The sequence below is a fragment of the Schistocerca piceifrons genome, chromosome 1, assembly GCF_021461385.2.
Source record: "Schistocerca piceifrons isolate TAMUIC-IGC-003096 chromosome 1, iqSchPice1.1, whole genome shotgun sequence".
NCBI classification, from domain to species: Eukaryota; Metazoa; Arthropoda; class Insecta; order Orthoptera; family Acrididae; genus Schistocerca; species Schistocerca piceifrons.
The window spans coordinates 220,627,228-220,654,131 of record NC_060138.1 but is presented as its reverse complement, the minus strand read 5'-3'; the positions used below and the strand labels follow the sequence as shown (position 1 = coordinate 220,654,131).

The 26,904-nt window shown below is 42.8% G+C and overlaps 1 protein-coding gene across 1 annotated transcript in view; it reads right to left on the bottom strand.

Moving 5' to 3' along the window:
- The window catches only part of LOC124802727 (protein SOGA3-like), a 99,374-nt gene extending 73,892 nt beyond the window's left edge, over positions 1-25,482 (bottom strand). Inside the window, exon 1 of the mRNA XM_047263736.1 lies at positions 25,164-25,482. Coding sequence (XP_047119692.1) covers positions 25,164-25,482 — 319 coding nt within the window. The remainder of the gene's footprint in view (positions 1-25,163) is intronic.
- Positions 25,483-26,904: the final 1,422 nt, after the last annotated feature.

Sequence of the window (26,904 nt, the reverse complement as noted above, 5' to 3'; positions counted from 1 at the left end):
GCCAAACACGCATACGACCATCATTGGCACCAAGGCAGAAGCGACTCTCATCGCTGAAGACGACACGTCTTCATTCGTCCTTCCATTCACGCCTGTCGCGACACCACTGGAGGCGGGCTGCACGATGTTGGGACGTGAGCGGAAGACGGTCTAACGGTGTGCGGGACCGTAGCCCAGCTTCATGGAGACGGTTGCGAATGGTCCTCGCCGATACCCGAGGAGCAACAGTGTCCCTAATTTGCTGGGAAGTGGCGGTGCGGTCCCCTACGGCACTGCGTAGGATCCTACGGTCTTGGCGTGCATCCGTGCGTCGCTGCGGTCCGGTCCCAGGTCGACGGGCACGTGCACCTTCCGCCGACCACTGGCGACAACATCGATGTACTGTGGAGACCTCACACCCCACGTGTTGAGCAATTCGGCGGTACGTCCACCCGGCCTCCCGCATGCCCACTATACGCCCTCGCTCAAAGTCCGTCAACTGCACATACGGTTCACGTCCACGCTGTCGCGGCATGCTACCAGTGTTAAAGAGTGCGATGGAGCTCCGTATGCCACGGCAAACTGGCTGACACTGACGGCGGCGGTGCACAAATGCTGCGCAGCTAGCGCCATTCGACGGCCAACACCGCGGTTCCTGGTGTGTCCGCTGTGCCGTGCGTGTGATCATTGCTTGTACAGCCCTCTCGCAGTGTCCGGAGCAAGTATGGTGGGTCTGACACACCGGTGTCAATGTGTTCTTTTTTCCATTTCCAGGAGTGTAGAATGTTTGCTAATATTCTGTATTATGCATGTAAGGTTTGATTAATTACAGTTGGGACCTTAAAAAAGAGACTGGTAGACATAGTCATTTCACGAATAAAGTTATTGTCGTTGTGTTGGATGAACGCATGGAATTTCATTTGCTAAAAATGAGATAATCGACGCAACAATAAAAGGAAGACTAATGCTCAAAACACTCTCGGGTCGTTGCCTGGTAACAGTCGTTTCTTACACGTTGCTAACTTCGCAGCTAACGCGTAAGTGCCCTGGAAGTGATGACTTCGTTCCTGCCACCAGTGGTCTAGGTTTCATCGAGTGCAGATTCCCACCATCGGAACCTGGAGTCTGCGCCTCTGCCTACTGTCGGAAACTGCGGAGTATCAAAGTGCGTCACCGCAGGCGCTGTCGCACAAGCTGTAAGTACGCTCAACAGCGACATAGTAGAAAATGTTATAACGGAGTTTATGACGCAGTATACTTTGAGACTAAAATCTTAGAATCCAGCAACGCAAGGAATAGCCATGAGACGAAAGGAAATGGTATTTATATGCAAAGAGAATAATTACATTAATGTCACCGCGGTTTATGATTGTCCTCTGGACGTTACAGAAGGTGGGACATGACGCTTAAGAGAGAGGTAATGCGTGCTGTGCAACGTTTCCCCATGCTGGCCACAACATGGGTAAAGTGTTCTTGTGGTAGGGCGTTCCACTGCTCCACAAGCTGCATCGGCAAATGCTATATGTCGTTGCTGCATGTGGACATCCTGCAATACATCCCCCCGACATAAACCACACGTGCGCGATGGAATTCAGTCCGAGGAACGGGTAGGTAAGTCTACTTCAACTGCACTGTTCGATAGGATCATGAATGTAGTCAGGGCCGAATGAATGGCTTACATAGCACAGAACAACAGAGTCACAATAACATTGAGGGGTGAGTGCCCCTTATTTGCAGGTCATTACGCCCAAGCAGCTTTATACCTCCCCAGACTATATCGCCTGCATCACCAGTACGTTCGAGCAGACATCGTCCCTGGATGCATTACATGTTCTCATCTGTCACTATATGAGAGTACCGTCTAACATGATAGTTTTGATGGTGCGCTTGAGAACGTCTGTTCTATGACTCCCAGAGATGACGCGATCCGCGTCGGTATTTCCAAATGGTTCAGATGGCTCTGAGCACTATGGGACTCAACTGCTGTGGTCATCAGTCCCCTAGAACTTAGAACTACTTAAACCTAACCAACCTAAGGACATCACACACATCCATGCCCGAGGCAGGATTCGAACCTGCGACCGTAGCAGTCGCACGGCTCCGGACTGCGCGCCTAGAACCGCGAGACCACCGCGGCCGGCCCAGTATTTCCCGTCAACTCATATATGTCTGCATTTATTTTACGGATTCTGTCCGAAAGAGTCACTACACTCTCATTTGCCTTCTGTGTTAACCCAGTCAACTTCTCCCAAAATAACCTGGTACTATTTTGCTTACGGTATTTCTGATGCAAGTCTTCCGTAAACCGCTCCAATTTACTTTCTTTGCTCGGTGTCTCATTATACCTCAAGTACATCTTAGCCTCACCAGTAAGGCATTAATTGGCCATTCCCAAAGAAATTTCATCTGACTAATTATACAATCTGCAAATAGCCAGTATATCATAAATGAATACCATGACGTTCTCTGTTGCTTTGCCGGAGCAAGGTGTGATGAGGTTAGCTACTGAAGAATGTACTGAAAAGCGGGACACAGTTAATGACGACTTAAATTCACTCGAACCTGGCTGTTAATCTCGCGCGACTTGCAGAGGTTCTGGCCGTGTCATCAATTCCTCATGGCCTAACTTCTGTTGCACATTCTCCTCTAACAGTTGTGACATTTGATACATTAAAGTGGATATGTTATGACTAGTAGTAGCTGAGCTTGTGCCTATCATTTTAGTGCAATTTACCATTATCTTACATGTATACCAAAAATACAAGCGCCAACATACACCAGACAGGAAAAACACGTCGTATACGGTACGAACCGAGACTCCATTACTTCTTTTGCTTGATATTCACCCAGCAGCACTCAGTACATTCTTGTGCTGCATGACAATAACATCTACAGGTAGAACAAGATACCGGTACAAACTTAGTGCATGGTTCATTATGACCCGTTAAATTATAAACAGCTCATCTCACTGGTACCAAATACTTTTTCTTTACAACTGCCTCTGGAATCTGATAAATCAACAGGCTCTGTTGGTTTCACAAAAGATACTTTTGACGTAGCACGTCCATCAGTATACCTAAATTCTGTCCCATCACAAAGAAAGGAAAATTGATTTTAGTGATCACCTCAGTGCAGTTACTGCCGCGAAGTATGGACACTGTAGAGGCAGACCACTGCGTCCGAATTCCAGACGCTGGAGTCGAACCCCTCCGATGCCAAATCCTCTGATGATGACTTCTGAGTGCGCACCTCTGACAACTGTTTACAGAGGCGACGAACGGAGTTTCGTCAGCATGAAGTTAGGGTAGCAGTTGGGTACCTGTTGTAAGTAGGCTGTTTAGGTTTTTATGTCGGTAACGTCACGTAGCGCTCTGTATGAAAATCACTGGCTGTGCTGTGTGCAGTCAGTGGCTGGTTGGCATTATTGGAATGTTCGCTATTGCAGTGTTGGTCAGCTGGATGTGAACAGCGCGTAGCGTGGCGCAGTCGGAGGTAAGACGCCGGCATTGGTGGTTGTGGGAAGAGAGATGGCAGAGTTTTGACAGCGGACGATCTGGACGTGTGTCCATGTGTCCATCAGAAAGAGTAAATTTGTAAAACTGGATGTCATGAATCGATATATATAATGACATTTGAACACTATTAAGGTAAATACATTGTTTGTTCTCTATCAAAATCTTTCATTTGCTAACTATGCCTATCAGTAGTAAGTGCCTTGAGTAGTTAGCATATTTATTTAGCTGGCAATATTGGGGCTCGCAGCTGTGGATCCTAGGTCCCTACAAGCTGTTGCCCAGGCAGGAGGTAAGCATTATAGGGGCAATTTTGCAGACTATTTTCATTCTCTTCTGGCACTAGAGAATCCTGATGGAGACGCTACTTCACCACACTTTGGTTGCACGTAATTTTCTTGATGAACACTCTAGTGAAACTACAATTACGGTTTGTCCCCCAAAACGACCGATCTGAGTCCAATGGAAGCATGTATGGAATGCTGCCTGTACCGGTTTGTGCTCGACGAAACCTATACCAACCAGACAAGGATAACTAACGGAAGTGGTACGTTTATTTCTTTATTTATTTCATTAACAGTACAGAGTGACCCACCGCCGTGAAATGTAAGGTGGGTCGGATGCTTTTAAATCCAACAGCAAACACTGCTCATTATTACAGTCTTATTGGTATACAGTTGTTAATGCTGTTTTAAATAATATAAAGAACATATATACAAAAATTTCTCTAAAGTTACAGCGAATTGAGTGCTTAACAATTGTTAAAATGGTTCGCTATATAGATTGTTTCTGCCAAGTTGATGAGAATATAATTTATATAATGCAAAAGTCAAAGAGAAATAAGAAATAAGTAATACAATGAGTCTTATGAAAATAATGTGTAATATGTAGAGGGAAGTGATATACTGTGTCTGGATGTGTAATATTACCTATGCAGCATGTTGGATGGTAATAGCCTATTTCTACCAATTTCAGGTGAGAAGGTCTCCATAGAATCTACAGCTATTCATATCAGAAGTGATTTGCGCTTTTGTATGTTTACTGTATTTTTTTGTATTGGTATATTACTGAGAGTGTAGCACGTCAGGACACTACATGATATTCAGCAGCTGTTTGTTTGTCCTATTGTTGGTAGTTGCGGTATATTCTATGTGATACCTTAGATACATATACCTGGTATTATATAGATTACATGCTGACTGAGCATATGATACATGGAATACATGAATATTAGCTTTACAAGAGAAATACACTTACGTCTGTAAATTTGTTAGTTAAATAGAATGTAGTTCATTGCTTCTTGAATACATTATTCGTTAAATAACTTAATACATTACATTTTAAGTTTTATACATACTTCATACAGAAAATACATTTTATATATAAAATTAATTCATTGTAGCTTTAAATGGAGAAGAGAATACACTTCCATTTACACACAATAAGACAGACAATACATTACTGCTTGTGTGCGATATACTTTAAACGCTATGCAATTTGTCGGTGGGCAGTATGAGCCTCAGAATAAAAGTTCTTCGAGCTTTCTCCTCCCAAGCGACGTTACGTTATTACTAGAGTCTTAGTATGTGGTGTCGGTGTTTGTTTGTTTCACGATTGTTACTGCCTGTTGTGTTGTTTGTGACTGTGTTGTGGCATGCAGTGTCATGCGTTGTTGGTTCAGGTCCCTTGCGTGTTGATCCCTTCTGAATCATGTTCATTTAGTGTGTTGGTTCCTTCCTCGGTTTCGGAATCTGTGGTCGTGCTTGTGTCCTCCCATGTGGTTTGTCGTGTGGTTTGTGCTTGTTTACACCTCCTTCCATATGGGTTTCGCCGCTTGTGTTCTTCATGCAGTGTTTCGATACAATATCGGTTACGCTATGTATTGTGTTCTAATCATCGGGATTACGTATTACTCTGGCGATGTCACTATCGTTCTGTATCGGTCTCACTTGTGCCAGCGTGTTGCATAGCAGTGTGACATGTTCTGGTGACCCAGTTTCTCCGCAAACAAGTATTTCACCGTTAGTTAGCCCCATACGGTTTAAGTGTACCGGATATGGCCCGTGGCATGTCAGGAAATGGACCACTCCCCGGCTTGGGTCGGCGTGTTTCAGTTCTAATCTTTCTCGTACCTCAGAAAAGAAAGATTGTATTCGGCGACCCTTTTCGGGTGCGTCCCACTTTCTCTCTGCAATGTTTGAATCCGCCACTGTTTCATTTGTGTTTTGTTCATAATAGTGGTTCGTGTAATATCTTTTACTTTGTCGAGCCTGTCCCTCTTAAAGTAGTAAAGTGCAGCTCTGTAGCATATTGTTATACCTATAGGACAGGAGCCCATTACAACGAAAAGTGCCTCTAGCGATGTGGTGCTGAAGGCTCCGCTTATTCTCAGGAATACACTACGTTGACCTCGTCTTACAATTGCCTTGACAGTCTGTGTGTTCAGTTTTTGAGCCGTCGCACTTGCGGTGAAGCTTGCGATGGATTCAAAATTCGCAATGTGGTAGGTCCTTATCGTCTTAATAGGTAATTTGAACTGAGTTGTGTTGAGTCTTGCTAGTTTGTGCATAATTTTGGAGGCTTTGTCAATTGTCAGTTTTGATATGATAGTTAAAAGTCTGTTTTTTCGTCAAGATGCAGTCCTAGATAACGTGTGGCTTGCTTCCTCTGTATGCTGGTATTGTCTAATTTTAGAATTGGATTCCTTTGTAGTGTCCCTCTGAGCAGTAAATATACAGTTTTGTTGGGAGCGATTTTTAATTTATTTTCTTTGCATCAACTGTTAATTTCCTGAAGCAGTTGCGTGCCTGTTGTCTCTAGTGCTGCTCTCGAGTTGGCTGGCACCACTACGAGCAGGTCATCTGTGTACGCCACCACACCTCTTACACTGTCGTCACCGTACAGCGTGTTCAGCAAGGGCTCAATTGCAATATCCCAGAGTATTGGTCCGCAGATCAAGCCCTGTGGACATCCCTTCGTTATTCACTTGACAACCTTAAGTGTACCAGCCCTCCACTCCGCCATTCTGCCTCTGCAGTAGTCGAGGAGGCTATTGTAGAGGGAAGCTGATAGCCTCATTTCCTTCAACCTGGTGAGGAGAGACGGCCACCATAGGCTGCCAAAAGCCTCGGCTATGTCGATTAGTATTGCGGCCACGTATTTATCGCTGATGCTATTTGCAACTGTCAGTGCTTGGTTGACGGCATCTTATATTGATGTACCTTCCCTGAAGCCGAATTGATTGGGCGTTAGCCGAGGAGGCATGTGTGCGATTGTAAGCGGTCACACAGAAGCCTTTCCAGTACCTTGGCAAGAGTGTTTAAGAGGCGGATCGGTCGATACGTTTTGGGGTCTTTTGGCTCTTTTTCTTGTGATTTCCTGATTATTACTACACTAGCAGTTTCCCAGAGGTTTGGAATTCTGCCTGTTAGTACGCCTCGTTGAAAATGTTAGTAAGAAAAGGTGTGATTAGCGTTACTGTTTGTTTTAATGTTTCTGAAAGTATTTTGTCTGGGTCGGGTGCTTTTCCGTTTTGAGCCTGCTGATTGCCGTCGCGACTTCTTCTTGTGAGAATAGTGTGGTTATGCTGTCACTGATGTATGGTTGTCTCATGCTCTCTCTTAGGTCAGCGTGATGTCGCTCGTCTTGTGTGGGGTCGCCATCTGAGAGTAGCCTGTTAAGAAGATATTCTGCTGTGCTTCTCCATCCTCTGGTCATTGTGTCGTCAGCTTGTTTTAATGATGGCAGAACTGTCGGTGTCTTAACTTGATCTGTTATATGTTGAAAGGTTGTCCCCAGATGTCGTTCTGTAGCTGGGTTTTGACGAAATTGGTCCAGTCGTCTTGCTTTGTTGTCTTTAGTTGTTTTTGGTATTTCTTTTCAGTGTCACGATACAAGTCATGTCTTATCTGTCTTTCAGGAGCTGTCTTTGCTTGTTGGTAGTACTTTCTCTTGTCCCGTGAACCCTTCCTTAATCTTGCCAGTTCTGTCGACGATGATTGTTTCTGTCCCCACTCAGTTTTTGCCCATGGTATAGCTACTACCTGTGCTCTTTATAGGACCTCTGTCGGTACATGCATTTTGTAATCTATACTGCCTTGAACAGAATTTAGTGATGACACCTCAACAATATCTCGAAGTTTTGCCAGTCGGCTCTTCCTATGAGTAAATGCTGCTGTTCATGGTCCATGTTATGGGTATTGACATATGTGTCTGTGGTTAAGACGACTGCGTTGTGGTCGCTGTGTATGGCTCTACGAATTGCCCTCGATGTGTTGACTGGTGGAAGAGATTTTGCGTTCGCTAGAGAAAGGTCTATGTTACTTACACCATGAACCATGGACCTTGCCGTTGGTGGGGAGGGTTGCGTGCCTCAGCGATACAGATAGCCGTACCGTAGGTCCAACCACAACGGAGGGGTATCAGTTGAGAGGACAGACAAACGTTTGGTTCCTGAAGAGGGGCAGCAGCCTTTTCATTAGTTGCAGGGGCAACAGTCTGGATGATTGACTGATCTGCCCTTGTAACACTAACCAAACCGGCCTTGCTGTACTGGTACTGCGAACGGCTGAAAGCAAGGGGAAACTACGGCCGTAATTTTTCCCGAGGGCATGCAGCTTTACTGTATGGTTAAATGCTGATGGCGTCCTCTTGAGTAAAACATTCAGGAGGTAAAATAGTCCCCCATTCGGATCTCTGGGCGGGGACTACTCAAGACGATGTTGTCATCAGGAGAAAGAAAACGGGCGTTCTACGGATCGGAGCGTGGAATGTCAGATCCCTTAATCGGGCAGGTAGGTTAGAAAATTTAAAAAGGGAAATGGATAGGTTAAAGTTAGATATAGTGGGAATCAGTGAAGTTCGGTGGCAGGAGGAACAAGACTTCTGGTCAGGTGACTACAGGGTTACAAACACAAAATCAAATAGGGGTAATGCAGGAGTAGGTTTAATAATGAATAAAAAATAGGAATGCGGGTAAGCTACTACAAACAGCATAGTGAACGCATTATTGTGGCCAAGATAGATACGAAGCCCACGTCTACCACAGAAGTACAAGTTTATATGCCTACTAACTCAGCAGATGACGAAGAAATTGAAGAAATGTATGATGAAATAAAAGAAATTATTCAGATAGTGAAGGGAGACGAAAATTTAATAGTCATGGGTGACTGGAATTCGTCAGTAGGAAAAGGGAGAGAAGGAAACGTAGTAGGTGAATATGGATTGGGGGTAAGAAACGAAAGAGGAAGCCACCTGGTAGAATTTTGCACAGAGCACAACCTAATCATAGCTAACACTTGGTTCAAGAATCATAAAAGAAGATTGTATACATGGAAGAAACCTGGAGATACTGACAGGTTTCAGATAGATTATATAATGGTAAGACAGAGATTTAGGAACCAGGTTTTAAATTGTAAGACATTTCCAGGGGCAGATGTGGACTCTGACCACAATCTATTGGTTATGAACTGTAGATTAAAAGTGAAGAAACTGCAAAAAGGTGGGAACTTAAGGAGATGGGACCTGGATAAACTGAATACAGAGTTTCAGGGAGAGCATAAGGGAACAATTGACAGGAATGGGGGAAAGAAATACAGTTGAAGAAGAATGGGTAGCTTTGAGGGATGAAGTGGTGAAGGCAGCAGAGGATCAAGTAGGTAAAAAGACGAGGGCTAGTTGAAATTCTTGGGTAACAGGAGAAATATTGAATTTAATTGATGAAAGGAGAAAATATAAAAATGCAGTAAATGAAGCAGGCTAAAAGGAATACAAACGTCTCAAAAATGAGATCTACAGGAAGTGCAAAATGGCTAAGCAGACATGGCTAGAGGACAAATGTAACTATATAGAGGCTTATCTCACTAGGGCTAAGGTAGATACTGCCTACAGGAAAATTAAAGAGACCTTTGGAGAAAAGAGAACCACTTGTATGAATATCAAGAGCTCAGATGGAAATCCAGTTCTAAGCTAAGAAGGGAAATCAGCAAGGTTGAAGGAGTATATAGAGGGTCTATTCAAGGGCGATGTACTTGAGGACAATATTATGGAAATGGAAGAGGATGTAGATGAAGATGAAATGGGAGATATGATACTGCGTGAAGAGTTTGACAGAGCACTGAAAGACCTGAGTCGAAATAAAGCTCCAGGAGTAGACAACATTCCTTTAGAACTACTGACAGCCTTGGGAAAGCCAGTCCTGTCAAAACTCTACCATCTGGTGAGCAAGATGTATGAGACAGGCGAAATACCCTCAGACTTCAAGAAGAATATAACAATTCCAATCCCAAAGAAAGCAGGTGTTGACAGATGTGAAAATTACCGAACTATCAGTTTAATAAGTCTCGGCTGCAAAATACGAACGCGAATTCTTTACACACAAATGGAAAAACTTGTAGAAGCCAACCTCGGGGAAGATCAGTTTGGATTCCGTAGAAATATCGGAACACGTGGCGCAATACTGACCCTAGGAATTATCTTAGAAGCTAGATTAAGGAAAGGCAAACCTACGTTTCTAGCATTTGTAGACTTAGAGAAAGCTTTTGACAATGTTGACTGGAATACTCTCTTTCAAATTCTGAAGGTGGCAGGGGTAAAATACAGGAAGCGAAAGGCTATTTACAATTTGTACAGAAACCAGACGGCAGTTTTAAGAGTCGAGGGGCACGAAAGGGAAGCAGTGGTTGTGAAGGGAGTGAAACAGGTTTGTAGCCTCTCCCCGATGTTATTCAATCTGTATATTGAGCAAGCAGTAAACGAAACAAAAGAAAATTCGGAGTAGGTATTAAAATTCATGGAGAAGAAATAAAAACTTTGAGGTTCGCCGATGACATTGTAATTATGTCAGAGACAGCAAAGGACTTGGAAGAGCAGTTGAACGGAATGGTCTTGAATGGAGGATATAAGATGAACATCAACAAAAGCAAAACAAGGATAATGGAATTTAGTCGAATTAAATCGGGTGATGCTGAGGGAATTAGATTAGGAAATGAGAGACTTACAGTAGTAAAGGAGTTTTGCTATTTGGGGAGCAAAATAACTGATGATGGTCGAAGTAGAGAGGATATAAAATGTAGACTGGCAATGACAAGGAAAGCATTTCTGAAGAAGAGAAATTTGTTAACATCGAGTATAGGTTTAAGTGTCAGTAAGTCGTTTCTGAAAGTATTTGTGTGGAGTGTAGCCATGTATGGAAGTGAAACACGGACGATTAGTAGTTTGGACAAGAGAATAGAAGCTTTCGAAATATGGTGCTACAGAAGAATGCTGAAGATTAGATGGGTAGATCACGTAACTAATGGGGAAGTATTGAATAGGATTGGGGAGAAGAGAAGTTTGTGGCACAACTTGACTAGAAGAAGGGACCGGTTGGTAGGACATGTTCTGGGGCATCAAGAGATCACCATTTTAGTATTGGAAGGCAGCGTGGAGGCTAAAAATCGTAGAGGGAGACCCAGAGATGAATACACTAAGCAGATTCAGAAGGATGTAGGTTGCAGTAGGTACTGGGAGATGAAGAAGCTTGCACAGGATAGAGTAGCATGGAGAACTGCATCAAACCAGTCTCAGGACTGAAGACCACAACAACAACAACAACAACAACAACAACAACTTACATCACCGGCGTCTTCGCAGTAGGTAGGTTGCTGACCCTCTCTATTCAATATGAAGAGGCTGCATTCATTTACCACGTCAACTACCAGTTGTCCTCTGTTGTCAGTTCTATCTGAGTTCCACAAGAGGACTTTTGCGTTGATATCGGCTAGAATGAGCAGAATTTTTCTTTCTGAGTGTCGTTCAATGTCTTTTATTTTGTCTAAGAAAGGTTCCATATCATACGAGTGCTGAACATAAATAGACGACGTGAGCCATACATTCTGTCCGTCTCTTATTTCTGCCGTGGCCACATGTTGAGAGCAATACTGGGTGAACTGTGTTATCGCGGCTTTTGCATTTGGTATTTCTGCTATTGTGATGTAATGTAAGGGGAGCCCTGAAATCTTCCCGCCTTGCAGAAAAGGTTCCTGAGCGCAGGCGATGTCTGCTTTTGTTTCTACTAAGAGCCCACCTAGTTCCATGTTTACTAGGGCACTGCCCTGGCAATCTAGTTGTTTTATTTTCAGTAGGGATATCTAGTGAAGGAAAAACACTTAGGTGTGGTTTCTTTAAAATTCAGAAACAGACGTCCATGGGCTCTCACGAAGTCGTTATACACTTTCTCTAGGTTCAGGCCCTCTCCCCTTCGCGCACATGCCTCTCCTAAAAGCTTGCATAGTTCTCAGGGGTTCGTTGGCAGAATTTCAGTTCTTAGGATCGTCCTGTCAGATTGGTCGGTAGTTGGGAAGCAGATTTATCCTTGTTTTCGTGCTTAGTTCTCACTACATAACGAAGAGCTGTGTGAAATATATCTTTGTTTTCTAGTCTGCCAAGCCGTTGGTTAGCTTCTAAGTTTTCGTAGTTTATATGATTAACGGTATTCAGCTGGGAGTCCTTTGTTGTGTCTGGTTGGTCTTCTTGACTGTTTGTTCCTTGCTCCCTTTTCGAGTAATTTTGTAGTGCGGCATGTTCTCCGTGCTTTATCGTTTCTGGTACTGTGGAGTTTGATGTGTTTTCGCTGGGAATTTCCCCCGACAGTGACTTTTTGTTTTTGATCTCTTCCGGGGATTTGTTCATGAAAGGTGACTGTTTTTGTCTTTCTGTTCAGCTACCTTACTGTTTTGTTTTTCGTAGTCACTGTGCGTGCTACCCCCGTAGACAGAACGAACTGGTGTAATATAGGGTCTACATTTGCTTGTATCATTTTATGCTTGTTGTGCGGGTAGTGTGCAATTGTCTTTGTGTGTGTTTGTCTGTGGTGTTGGATTTCATGTGAACTCCGTGACGTCTTCAATCTCAGGATGTTCAAGGACATCGTTACATTTCTCTGTACTATCTCGTAGTATTTCGTCTTCCATTGCGTCAACTCGCAAAAGGAGACAAGCCTAGAAGATGGTCCAATTAAACATGTGATGTTTCATGTGCCTGGGCACTTCATATTCAATTGCTCCCTGCATGCACATATCGTCTTTGTGGTAGGTAATTCTGAAATAACTATACTGCATTGTCTCCCAGAACTGAGGCACTACATTACTATTAGTATCTGCATTTGTGCGTTTTAATAACCTTAAGTGTTGCCGCTAGGTAACGGCTCGCCGCCAGCCTCTCATCCTAGTCGACGGCGATTTGTACCTTTGCCAGTTTGTGTTATTAGTTACGTCTGTTCCTGCGTGTGTTATGGGGCGTGGGTTTCTGACAGTTATGGTAGCGCTCCTTATTAATGGACGTTGTCCAGAACATCGCATTCGGTGCTTTCTATTTGTCTTTCGTAGAGCTGTTTATATGTAGGACAGTCTGGCACCCCTGCCTTATTGCATGTTCTATTTCTACAGGAAACTGCATGTTCTATTTCTACAGGATTCTCCTGCCTGTATTCTGACCTTTTGTGTTCGGCTTTGGCACATCTCCCGCATACTGGGTCCTTGCCGCAACGCTTCGATGGGTGACCGAAGCCACAACAGTTAAAACATTGTTATACAGCAACAAAGTCGTTGATATACAAAGATTCAAACTGAATACAAACCATTTATTGTTGAAGCAGCAGAAACCGTAGTCTTGGCGACACTTCTAAAATATTATTTATTGTACTATTGCCCTTTGTTTTTGTTTTAAATTTTATTTTAACCGCGATATAGAACTCATCTTTAGTAATGTGTTCACTCAGGTTTATTTTGTAGAGGTCTTCTAAGAATTCCTGATAAGTTAAGTATGTTGAGACGTAGTGCACTACCAGCAAGGTCTGAACTCCTTGGGTTCTTCACACCTAATATCCTTAAGCTGTGTTGTTTTTTCTATTATCTTTTTCTTGTCTACATGTGACTCCGTTTCAATTATTACAGTGTTTGCTGTTGACATGATTGATTTTATTTTTAATTTGTCTTGCTTTGGGTTAATTGTTTTAGTGATGGTTTCTCTAATGGTTCTCTCATCTTGGTTGGTTTCTGATTTAAAGAAAAGTGTGCTGGACTTTTTAGAATTTGTTTGTTGAATACGTTCTTGTATTTTGCTATTAGGTTTTGCAATCGGACCGGCAGCCGCAACCGCAGCAAATGAAAGTGAGAGGGCTTTATTTTTTGACTTTAGTCTCTGATTTTCGGATTTGAGTATCACTATTTCTTGTTCCAGGCGCTGAATGCGTTCCTCATCATCTGGTGCGTTTGCAACCGCTAGTTCTTTTCTGAGTCTGGCGTTTTCAGTTCTGAGCTCTTCATACTGTCCGTAAAGCCTTGCTTGACCTAGTGCGAGTGCCAAAATTTTGTCTCTAGCCAGCGATGTAATTGTGATTCACTCCTTTTTGTTTTGTTTTAATTCATTCGGGAACTCCGTTTATCATTTTTGTTTCCATTTTCTTTCTTTTGAGAATTAACTCTTGGCTGCATACCACTCGTCTTATTGCCCCCGTGCTCCTGCCTGTCGGAGTTGCGTCACTGTTTCGACGTCCTCCGACTGATGTGTAGCTCACTTTGATTTCGGGAGCACGTTCGGTAATTCCGAAAGTAGCAGCGGCTGCCGCCAGCGTGGACAAGGTTGTATGCGCCAGTGTCTGCGTATACTCGCGGAGATGGAGCTTAACTTAGTCAAAAGCCAATGCACACGTGGCAAATACTTCACAAAGAGAGGCAAATAGACCGCGCACCCGTCGAAACTTGCCGTACGGCAGCCGATTCCCAAATTTTGGATCCGTTGCGCATGTAGTTCGTCTCTAAACCGAGTGCAACCAGCTCCGTGAAGCACACTACGCTCTGTGATTTGTTCCGCAGTTTGCCGCGCTGTTACTCGGTTGCGGCAGGAAATAAGAGCCACAGGCTACATTTTTGCGTGAAGAGTGTGACAGAGCACTGGAAGACCTAAGTCGAAACAAGGTCCTTGGAGTAGACAACATTCCATTAGAACTATTGATATCCTTGGGAGAGCCAGCCCTGACAAAACTCTACCATCTGGTGAGCAAGATGCATAAGACAGGCGAAATACCCTCAGACTTCAAGAAGAATATAATAATTCCAATCCCAAAAAAGCAGGTGTTGACAGATGTGAAAATTATCGAACTATCAGTTTAATAAGCCACGACTGAAAATACTAATACGAATTCTATACAGACGAATGGAAAAATTGGTAGAAGCCGACCTCGGGGAAGATCAGTTTTGATTCCGTAGAAATGTTGGAAAACGTGGGGAATACTGACCGTACGACTAATCTTAGAAAATAGATTAAGGAAAGGCTAACCTACGTTCCTATCATTTGTAGACTTAGAAAAAGCTTTTCACAATGCTGACTGGAATACTCTCTTTCAAATTCTGAATGTGGAAGAGGTAAAATGCAGAGAGTGAAAGGCTATTTATAGTTTGTACAGAAACCAAATGGCAGTTATAAGAGTCGAGGGGCATGAAAGGGAAGATTTGGTTGGGAAGGGTGTGAGACAGGGTTGTAACCTATCCTCGATGTTATTCAATCTGTATATTGAGCAAGCAGTAAAGGAAACAAAAGAAAAATTCGGAGTAGGAATTAAAATCCATGGAGAGGAAATAAAAACTTGGAGGTTCGCCGATGACATTGTAATTCTGTCAGAGACAGCAAAGGACTTGGAAGAGCAGTTGAACGGAATGGACAGTGTCTTGAAAGGAGGATATAAGATGAACATCAACAAAAGCAAAACGAGGATAATGGAATGTAGTCGAATTAAGTCGGGTGATGCTGAGGGAATTAGATTAGGAAATGGGACACTTAAAGTAGTAGATGATTTTTGTTACTTGGGGAGCAAAATAACTGATGATGGTCGAAGTAGAGGGGCAATGGTGAGGAAAGCGTTTCTGAAGTAAAGAAATTTGTTAACATCGAGTATAGATTTAAGTGTCAGGAAGTCGTTTCTGAAAGTATTTGTATGGAGTGCAGCCATGTATGCAAGTGAAACGTGGACGATAAATAGTTTAGACAGGGAGAGAACAGAAGCTTTCGAAGTGTCGTGCTACAGAAGAATCCTGAAGATTAGATGGGTAGATCACATAACTAATGAGGAGGTATTGAATAGAATTGGGGAGAAGAAAAAATTTGTGGCACAACTTGACTAGGAGAAGGGATAGACTTGGTAGGACATATTCTGAGGCATCAAGGGATCACAAATTTAGTATTGTAGGACAGCGTGGTGGGTAAAAATCGTAGAGGGAGACCAAGAGATGAATACACTAAACAGATTCAGAAGGATGTTGGTTGCAGTAGGAACTGGGAGATGAAGAAGCTTGCACAGGATAGAGTAGCATGGAGAGCTGCATCAAACGTCTCTGGACTGAAGACCACCACACATCTGTGGCATGTGGTACTTCCTAAAGAAACACAGCTTTCTACGTTTTGTTCACAATAGTGCCTTTTCTGGACCTTGCTAAAAACACCGTTTTTCCTTCTTTCACCTTCGAGTTTTAAAACAGTCTCTGCTCGAGTCCTTACGCCACAGCAGATGGTATCTGTGTTGTCTGTAGGATGACCGACGTCCAGATATGGCAACTCAAAAGGAAAGGCTGGTCAGGCAATTGGCACTGACCTGTAGCCAATACCATGTGGCCTTCATGAATTCACCAGGGGATGGCTTATCTATATGGATAAAAAGCCTCACTGCTCCCCGGAGGGATGGCAGCTCATCCCTACATGTAACTATATGGCGTCATACTTACATACACCACACATATCTGAATAAAAATGTGAATTAGGATAATTAATTGGCGTGAAGCACTCTAATAATATGACCTTCACTTCTCGCTTTTGATTAATTATTCGGATCTAAAATGTCTTTACATTCTGATTTTAAATTAGTTACGCGACAGCTTTCGAAAAAAATGGCTTCGTAACAAGACACATCGCTCTGTGGTCCCACGGCGTTTCTCTGAGGTTATAAAGGGACGTGTCACCAAAAAGACAATAGAATTCTGTTCATGCGTGTGTGTGTTTGTTTGTGTGCTTCATGTGAAGCTACCAAATGCTGGCTGTCCTTATGTTATCAGACTTTACAATGGACTTGATTTGTCTATGGAATGGATCGCAGGTGGTTATCTTGTTACTTTGGAACGTATTTTTTGGGCTGGATATGTTTATGATTTCCAATTTCCAAATATGTGCCTTCTACTTGTGGGTAATGGGCAACTACATCGTACTGTATGCACGACAGAACACATTGACTCCAGACACGTATGTTACGTGTTGACTGCTTCATAAAACAGCGACTTAGTGATTCTGTTGGTTTCTGTTTAAGGACTCTGTCCCAAAAAGAAAACAACCATATGCTTCTTACTGTTTTCTACTATCACTCTAATCTTCCATTCCTACAACAAAATAGGCGACTTTTACATAAGAGTTCTCAGAAGAATCAAGACAACTATTTAACTATTATTATGTGGTTGATCCTAACTGCCAATCCCGTCCCAGCTAAGGCAGTCTCGGCGTCCTCCTCCACACAAAGGAACCCAGATGACAGCTGCTGCCATCTTCATGAAAATTAATAGCTGTAGTCTGATGGAAGTTGGATCAAAATACCTCTTTGATAATATCTATCAAAAAAAAAAAAAAAAACATTCGCAAACTCAGGTGTGGAATCAGAGTTGGATTCTTTGAGTGGAATGTTTACAGTTTCTCAGATTCTCCTTCGCCCTACCCTCCAGGAACAATTTGCTGTTAGTCCCACTTTTATTGTGGTGCAGTTGCCGAGGATTCTAATACTAATCACTATAAAATATCTAAAACATTTAATAATAATAATAATAAGAAGAAGAAGAAGAAGAAGAAGAATCTGATCACATGAACCTTAGTCAACGTTAACATCGACAGGAGAAACTTCAAAAGTAAGAAAGAAAACTGAAACAACCATTGAACGAAAAATAATAGAAGTGATATCAAAAAATAATATGAGAATTTGGTAGTATGGTAAAATACTACCAACACTTTTTGACAGACTCGTAAACTCTCCAGTTCCAAGAGTTAGCTTACACTTTTGAGCAATAACAGAAAATATTGAGGTAAATTTCCTGTCAGCAGAGATAGAAACTGCAAAGTTGTTAAAATATACAAAAACATAAAAGAAAGTTGCGAAGGCTTAGTTACAGCAGAATTTGGAAAGATTCAGAACCAAAGATAAATCTTTCTTTCTGATAACATTTGCAAAGCAGAAAATAATCCAGATTAGTAAAAAAGCATTAATATACCAATTAAATGAAAAGGGTGGCAAAAAATGTTAACAGTTATAGAAAATTGTCACTTGTGCAACTTGCATACAAAATATAGTTTGTGAAATGCTAAAAAAGAGATATCTCAGCTATTTGCAATAACTAGTGTTAGGAGAATGGGATAGCTTATCATCTATACAATGTTACTGTTTTTTAGAAAAAAAGGTTAGTTATCAAATGAGGAGATTAAAAAATCACAAAATGGAAACAATAATTCTGGAAAGGAAACAAATTTAATCAAGGTAAGCCGCCTGACGAGTACAGACAATTTTGCAATACTTTCAGCATATCTGACAGAAGCAATGACTCAAATAAATCTTCTAGGCAGAATAATCAATATAACTGTTCCCAGAATTTTCTGAGAAACAAAATTCATGAAAAGTATAAAAAAATGTGGATAAACACAAATAGAAACACCAGAAGGTAAACTAGATCAAGTTAGCAAAAAATTACGAGATACTGAACGTAAGTATGGACTAGAAAAGTTTGCAGTGTATGTAACAATTCATAAAATGGAAACAGCATACAGTTTAACTATAATTATCTACTACAAGATATGCATACATAGAAAGTCTAAATCCAAACATTATACCACAGTGATGAGACACAATGTTTATAAGCCTGTGAATGCTTAATAATGACCGTAAAGTGGAGAGAACAGAGTTACTTGGTGGTAAAATGAGAACTAATAAGGAGATCTACCAAAATATACTGAAAATATCAGAAGTAATGGCAAAACCTCTACTAGTATGTGAGTACAGTCTAACAATACAAATATTCTTGTATTTCTGGGAAAAGAAGTTTGTGTTAGTGTTGATTATAGACATGAGAAAAAGATTTCAAAGAATCAACCTGAAAGACTTGGAAATAATAGAAATAATTTTTAACAATAAAATACTGAAGTTATAGGGCTGCCAAGTAAAACAAATAAAAATCAGGAACAACATGAACAGAAGAGAGGAAAAGGCAAGGAGAGAAAATACAGGAGTATCGGAAAAGTAGTGAACAACCAGGGAAGAAGAGGAACTGAAATTGTTACATGATCCTTGTTGGTCGATAGAATAAAGAATAAAACAAAAAAATGTGTTTATATAAGTGCTTAGTACATAACTCCGACATAACTTTCAAGCAATTGAAAACCAGAAAAGTACAATTTTAAAACCATTCGTCCGGTAATTTCAGATGATAATGTGTCATAAAGTTGATTTAAGAACTACGAGAGCAACAAACTGTCACAACTTTGATAACGTAAAAGCTTACACAAAATGAAGTAGTACTGTGTACTGTATTGCACCTGGCACTGTGACTGCGAGCACAGGTCTCCAGAAAACGGATGTGTAAGCGTGCGCATGTGAGGGTGGGGTGAGGGGAAGGGGATTATGATGATTTTTACAGCCGTTTTCGCTTCCATTCGAGAAATTCAGTCTTTCTGTTAGTTGTTCGTTAATGGCGGGTCTTCATCTTTCTGACTTGTTTTACTAAGCTACGTGCGGTTTGCCGTTCCGCCTATGAACTCACGAGTCGTGTCGGTTTGTTATTGTTGGCAGCAGCTTTGGTCAGCCTGTCAGTTCACATATTTTCCTTGCTAGAGTGTTCTCACCTACGCGGTCAGGCTGCTGGCACATCCACGCAGGCCCTCGGACTAGAAACTGAAAGGTTTCCTGTGTTATTAACTTGTAATTTTTCCATAATTCATTACAAGTTTTATGCTGTTTCAGTGTTATTTTTTTTCCAAAAACCGGGTTTCGTGGACCTCATGAAACTTATCCCATCCTTCCCCTGCCCTCCACCCACCCTTTCCCCTCCATTGAGTCAGTGCTAGCGCGAACTCCGTCTATGTGTCTGGTCTCCGCCTTTGGAACACTGTGCAAAATTCAGTGCAACGTTGAATGTAAGAGAAACGTAAAGCATTTCCTTTAGTCAAATCCATAAATTTTCCCTATAAAATTAACACTTACGTCAAGTTTCTCTCAGTCCCTCTATGCGATCATCGTCAAACTACATCTTGTAAGTAGCCTGTTTGTATGTTGGCAGCGCTATAGAGTGTGTTAATATCGCTGACATCGCTCTGCGCCCTCGGCAAGAGATTCTGTGTTTGGACGGACTAGCAGTTAGCGAGTGGACATGTTTTTCTTAGTAGAGATTCTGTGTTGGTAGGACATGCATTGTAAACTTAGACGCAAGGAAATGTAAAATTAGGATGGATGTTGTTAAAAATGTTTGGGTTGTGGAATTATTGACAACTATATAACTTTTACAGCTGGATGTCACGCGAATAAGGTAAAATTTTCTAAATACATTATTTGCTCTTCAATAAAATCTTTCTTTTGCTAACCATATGTTCGTAGTAGTTAGTCTATAGCAGTTACAATATTTTTATTTAACTGACTGTAGTTACTGCTTGCTGTATGCGCTGTAGTTCGCATTGTGAAGATTTTCGGTTGGGGTTCGTGATTGAAATGAGTTTACGCAATTAACAGAGTTGGAGGTAGTTTCATATATCTTTAATATTTTTGGATTTTTATTATTGTTAGCATTTCTTGCAACTCAGGGCCATTCTTTTGTGTTAATTACTGGAAGTCATGTTGCCACTGTATAGCATTCAGATTGCGTTGTACTTGTATATTGGGGGTACTAAATGAATAGATTAAATTTGAGTTGTATTTGTCAGGGAAAATTTTGTATGTCAGTGTTTAAATGATAAAAACAAGCAAAGACTCAGTAGTTTCAACCCGTAAATATCTAAATTCCTGTACACAGGAATAATATTGTTTTTGTTATTCTCAGATTGTAATACCATGACATGTCCAGAAGCTTAGTATAACTGTTCTACGAATGAATAAAATTACTGCTGCTACTGCAGCAGCAATTACTTGGATCTTCTTGCAGTTATGATTCTTACTCTTCTCATTTATCCGTCGCGTCACTGTTTTTTGCCCCTCTCTTCATTACTTGTACTTCTGTCACGTTGCTCCTTGTCTTCCTCTGTCACCCCTTCTCTCACGACCATTCGCGTCAATGGCTGCAGTTTAAATGTACCTGATTCCAATTACTCCTTGTTTGTGAACTTCTCACGAACTAATATAAAGTCTCCTTCTTTTATTGATTCCCCATTATTTCTGCATTTATGTTATAGTAATTTGTAAGTGTTTTGTCCCATATTAAATGTAAGTTTATATATAAAGTAAACTACTTAATGTTCATAATGTACAATGTATGGAATTTCTGATTAATCGTAAGAAAGAACCTGATGATGGCTCTAATTATGACAGGATTAATAAAGCAATAAATCACAATGAGCTGTTGTTGCGCTTTTAGATCCGAATACTTGTTTCATACAGCTCTCAATACTAATCTGTCCTGTGCAAAGCCTTTTCGTGTCTGCATAACTACTGCAGTCTTCATCCATTTCGACTTGTTCACTGTGTTTAGGAGCTAGTCTTCCAGTGTAATTCTTACCTGTCACACTTCCTCCATTATCATACTGGCGAGTTCATGTCTGAGAATGTGTCCTATCTGCCGACTTTCGTCTTAATTTGGTTTGTCATAAGTTTTTTTTAATCCTAATTCGATTCGGTACTTTTTCCTTAGTTACCCGATCTACCAATCTAATCCACAGCATTTTCTGGAGCACTACATTTCTAAAACACCTATTTTCATCATGTCTGAATTGTTCATCTCCACAGTTCACTTTCTTAGAACACTAGACTCCAAAGAAACACCATAAGAAAAGGCTTCCTAAGACTTAAATTTATATTCGATGTTATAAAATGTTTGGCTGAATAAGTAGCATTAATCATCCGCTACCGAAAGTCCTAATTTAATTCTCTCAGTATCGCATGCTTTGACTTGTTGAAGTGCATCTAATTACCTCTTTTCAGGACGCTATCCACCCCGTTCAAATGTTCTTCCAATTCCTGTACCGCTCGTAACAGAATTATAGTGTCATCAAAGCTAAACTCGACGTTTATACTACTTCTCCCCGAATATTAGCTCTCTTTCTAAATGTCTCCATGGTTTCCTTTACAGACATTGGGAATAGCCTACACATCTGTCTCACTCACTTCTCAACTACTTCCTCTTTCAAATCCTTCGACTCTCACATCTGCAGTCTGGTTTCTGCTGAAGCTGTAGATTACCTGTTGCTGTCTGTAGGTAGGATAACCTGCTACATTCAGAATTTCAAAGAGTATAGTCCAGTCGACATTAAGAAAAGCTTTCACTGAATCTGGAAATCATATAAATGCAGGTTTGCCTGTCTTTAACTATCTTCTAAGATACGTCGTAGGGCATGTATTGCCCCACATGTTACTACATTTCGCCGGAAGCCAAACTGATCTTCGCTGTGGTTGGCTTCAACCATTTCGTCCCGTCTTTTGCACATAAGTTGTATCACTATTTTGCAACTATCGCTTATCATACTGGTAGAACTGCAATTTTCCCACCTTTTTCAAATTGGCGTTTCTGGAATTGGAATTATTACATTGTTGTTGAAGCATGAATGTGTTTCAGCTGTTTCATATACCGCGCTCAGCAGGTAATACAGTACTGTCATCGGTGGCTCTCCGAAGGATCTTAATAACTCTGAGAGAATGTCGCCTATTCCAGAGGCTTTGTTTCGACTTAGGTCTTTCGGTCCTTTGTCAAATTCTTTCTCGGTATCCTGTGTCTCATCTTCATTTACTTCCTATTCCCTTTTTATAATATTGTCGTCAAATTAATTTCCCTTGGATGGTTCTTGTAAAAGTTTTCCGCATTTCAGTTTTCCATTTCTTGTTTGTAATTGGCCTTCCACATCGGTATTAAAATTCGTGTAGCTGCATCTCCTCCTCCAAAGGTCTCTGTAATTTTCTTATGGGCAGTATCTACGAAGGTTGGAACTTAAATAGTGGCAACACTGCTGTGGAGACAGTATGCAATGGAATCTACTATTGTCGCTGTAGCACACGTTGTTGACAGACCTACCTTACCTCCGAGCAAATGGACTCACCCGCCCCACGTCACCGGCGTGCGCACAATCGAGAGAAACACGGTGACTTGTGAGAGAGCGGTCTAACGTAACGGTATCAGTATGTTTTCCAAACAGGAACAACGGAATTGGATCAATATTGAATGTGCCAGAGGTCGTACAGCACGACAGTGTCATCAAGGCCTTCAAGAGGAGTGCGGGGAATTGGCATTGCCGTACAAAACAGTGGCACATTGGGTACAGGCCTTCAACGAAGGTCGGCAAACTGTGGCAGACAAGCATTGGGCAGACCGTCCTGTCTCTGAAGAAGAAATGCATGCTGTTTCCGCATTAGTGGACAGTGATCGACACCATACGATTCGTGAGTTCGCCCACGAAACCCGATTAGAGCGAACGACTGTGCTACGCACCCTGAAATAACGTCTGGGTATACGAAAAATTGCATCACGATGGGTTCCGCAAGAACTGACTGAAATGCAGAAATGGATGCGTTACGACGCTGCTCAGACGCACTTTGAGCGCTATGAGCGCGAAGGAGGGGCTTTCTTACGCCGTATCGTAACACTGGATGAGACATGGGCTACATCGTACGAGCCAAAACTGAACGTCCAATCCAACGAATGGCGTCATTATGGATCACCGCGAAAGTCGAAAGTGCGTCAGAGACCCAGTACTGTGAAAGTTATGGTGATTCTCGTGTACGACTGTGACGGTGTAATCCTAATGCATTAAGCTCTTCCACGGCAGACCGTCAATGCACGGTATTACTGTTCGTTTTTGGAGCATCCCCTACGACAAGCTTTTTGAAAGAAGCGACGACGCTTTCTGTGCTAACTACCCATCATTTTGCACGACAATACTCGGCCGCATACAGCACGAGTTGTGGCTGCTCTGTTCGGTCAATGGGACTGGGACGTACTGTACCATTCACCATACTCCCCTGATTTCAGTCCTTGTATCCTCGATTTGATTCCGAGGAGGAAGGAACGATTTCGCGGCATTCGCTTCAGAACTGCCAAGAGATTCGACAGACAGTAGACCGCTCCATTCTTTCGCTTATACCTGTTCCCGCAGTATTCGCAGGGTCGGCATGGCTACAACGGATTTGCATGGTTAATGGAAAGGGGTGGCCGGATGAATAGACCGTTCCATTCGCACCATCAAAAGAACAGGCTCTGCTAACCGTAAACTACGCCTTCCACATCGCTGGCAAAGTGTTCTACACAACGCTAGTGACTACTTTGAAGGACAGTAACAGGTGCAAACATGTAACTCTTTTATATCGGTTGTGAATAAATAGTTGCCACTATTTAAGTTCCAACCCTCGTATATTATCCCTAGTGACCCATGTAGCTATAGCTTTTTATTTATCCTGTAGTCATTTCACCTTAGCTGTATTGCGTTTTCCCTGGTTCATTTGTCAGATCTTTTTTTCTCTCCATTCGACGTTTAAATTCAGTACCTTGTGTGTCATACAAGGATATAAACTGGGCCTTGTCTTTTTGCCATTTAATCCTCTGCTGTCCTCACGATCCTTACTCCTGCTTCAGGCAATCTTCCTTTGAAAGTAGTAACAACCTTTAGTTCTTGATTTCTTACCTTTTTGCAATCCTGCAAGAGAAATAAATAAATAAGTGAAAGAAGTATTTAAATTTCATCTCTCTCTCTCGTGTTTGGAAGACATAGAAAATCGTTATTTAAATTTTTGCACTAAACTGATCTCTTGATCCTTAAACAATCGAGCTCCAATTCCATTAACGATTCCTATACTGTGTCCATAAAATTATGTTAAAATTTGCACCCTTTTTGGTATCACACGAGACTAGCATTCGCTACAAATAATTTAGGCAACATACGGGACATAGAAATGAGATTATCTGGGGCGAAATTCAAATTCACCTACCTAAGAATACCATTCTATTGTCCCAGCCACCTCAGTGGGTCGTTATTTGTATGTAAAATACAAAAAGTGAAGATGGTTGCGTCGAAGAATCCAAATACATCTTCGAGGGCAGATTCCTCTTCTAGACCTACTGCTCTATGCTTCGCAGTTAATAGCGCCTATCGCTGGACTGTCTCGAGACCTATCTACTGTGGCCCAAACAGCAATCTCGCCCCTCCAGCCTGTACGACCAAGCCTGCTCCGTGTTGACTGTTCGACGCTCTCCCATATTTTACCCTCCGTACCGTCACCGATTCCGCCGCGCCATCCTCGTTGAGCCCCGGCATAGCAGCCGAACTCCCGCCTTCAATCTGCTTCATCACAAAACTTTTCGCCCGTTTCCGGAAAGGAGGAACCACGGCAGTTTCGCAGTGAGCCCGGAGCCATTCTCGCCATTCCATCACCCACCCTTTCCCCTCTCCGTCGCACAGGGCGCCCCCCCCCCCTCTCCCTGCGCTACCTACGCGGCACGCCTGTCTCCGCTTTCTTTCTTCCATTTCGTTTTTCCCCGGCAATTCTTCCACGTTCGTCAGGCAGCAGCCCGGCCCCGCTATCGCCCCTCGCTCCTTGTCCGTCTCGCTGCAGAACCGCCCCCTCTGCTGCTGCTGCTTCTGCCGCTGCTGCCACGGCCTTGCCGCCGCCGCCGCCGCCGCCGCCGCCGCCGCTCCACGCCCACCAACATAGACACAAATCAGTTTGGTTTATCTGGCGTCGCGAGTGGCTGCGGGCCATCGCACAAATCTCCATGTTTATTTGCGCCGCGGCGGGCCGGCCCGCGCACATCACTCTGCCCGCCTCTTCTCTCCTCTCCTCCCGCCACCGCCACCGCCGACGCCGCTCAGCCCTCTTCTCGCAAGACGACACTCACTGCTCGGCCCGGGGTACGCGCGGCGCGCACTCATTTTCATAATTCGGCCGTCTGTATTCTCTCTGGTCAGGGAGCGCGCCGCCCGCCCTCCGGGGAGGAGTTAGGGGTGCGAAGGGGGCGGGGGAGGGGGATGGGGCGCGCGTCGTGGGAGGAGGGTGGTGGAAGGAGTTGGGGAGAATCGAACAACAGCGCAAACAAAACAGGGTAGTCCCCGGGGATTCCCCTCCCCCTTCCCCAGCGGGTGGGGAGTACGAGAGGTGGAGGCCCGGGTGGGTGGTGAGCTCCACCCCAAAAGGGGAGACAGACGGTGGAGCGGGTGGACGCAAGACCGATGGCGCGACCGGCGCCAAATTGAAAGTGGCGCCCAGGCGCTGGACTCGCGTGGCGGCACTCACTTGGCGTGCCGACGACCCCGCCAAACGGACCCGAGCTGCCCGACTCGGCTGCCGACTGACTGACACTACTGCTCTGTCCTACGACTCAGCTTGGAGGACGGACAGCTGGAAAGGATGAAACACAGTTTTCCTCGGACAAATTACGTTGAAAAAACTTGAAATTTGTTTTCGCCATCGTGAAATATTCCTGCTTCAGCACCTATAGATTCATGAACTTCCGACAGGTGATGGTGCTGCTTGTAGCCTTCGAAATGGCAGGTGCGTTCCAAGTACAGAGCTGTCGTAGTACTTCTTTTGGCTTAAAATCAAAGGATCGCAGATTTTCGTAGGCGCTTTCAGAATGTCTACGGATGGCATGCAGTCAACAAAGGCACGTTGAATCCTTGGGCGAGGCCTCTGTCACCATCGTAATAAGGTCTAGAACAGTGGTTCCCAACAGGTCGTCCGCGGATCCCCAAGGGGTCCGCGAGCTATGCCAGAGGGGTCCGCAAGATGCTATTAGAATAAAAAATGTATTAAAGATATTTCGTATGATAACAGATTTTTTGTTTTGACTGCTCAGTATTTTTTCAATAATGAATACGTCAATGTTTTTTCTAACAAGGGAACCTCCCCATCGCACCCCCCTCAGATTTAGTTATAAGTTGGCACAGTGGATAGGCCTTGAAAAACTGAACACAGATCGATCGAGAAAACCGGAAGAAGTTGTGTGGAACTATGAAAAAAATTAGTAAAATATACAAACTGAGTAGTCCATGCGAAGATAGGCAACATCAAGGACAATGCGTGACACGGAGCGCCGTGGTCCCGTGGTTAGCGAGAGCAGCTACCAAACGAGAGGTCCTAGGTTCAAGTCTTCCCTCGAGTGAAAAGTTTAAATTTTTATTTTCAGTTTATGTGACAAACTCTTATGTTTTCATCACTTTTTTCGGAGTGATTATC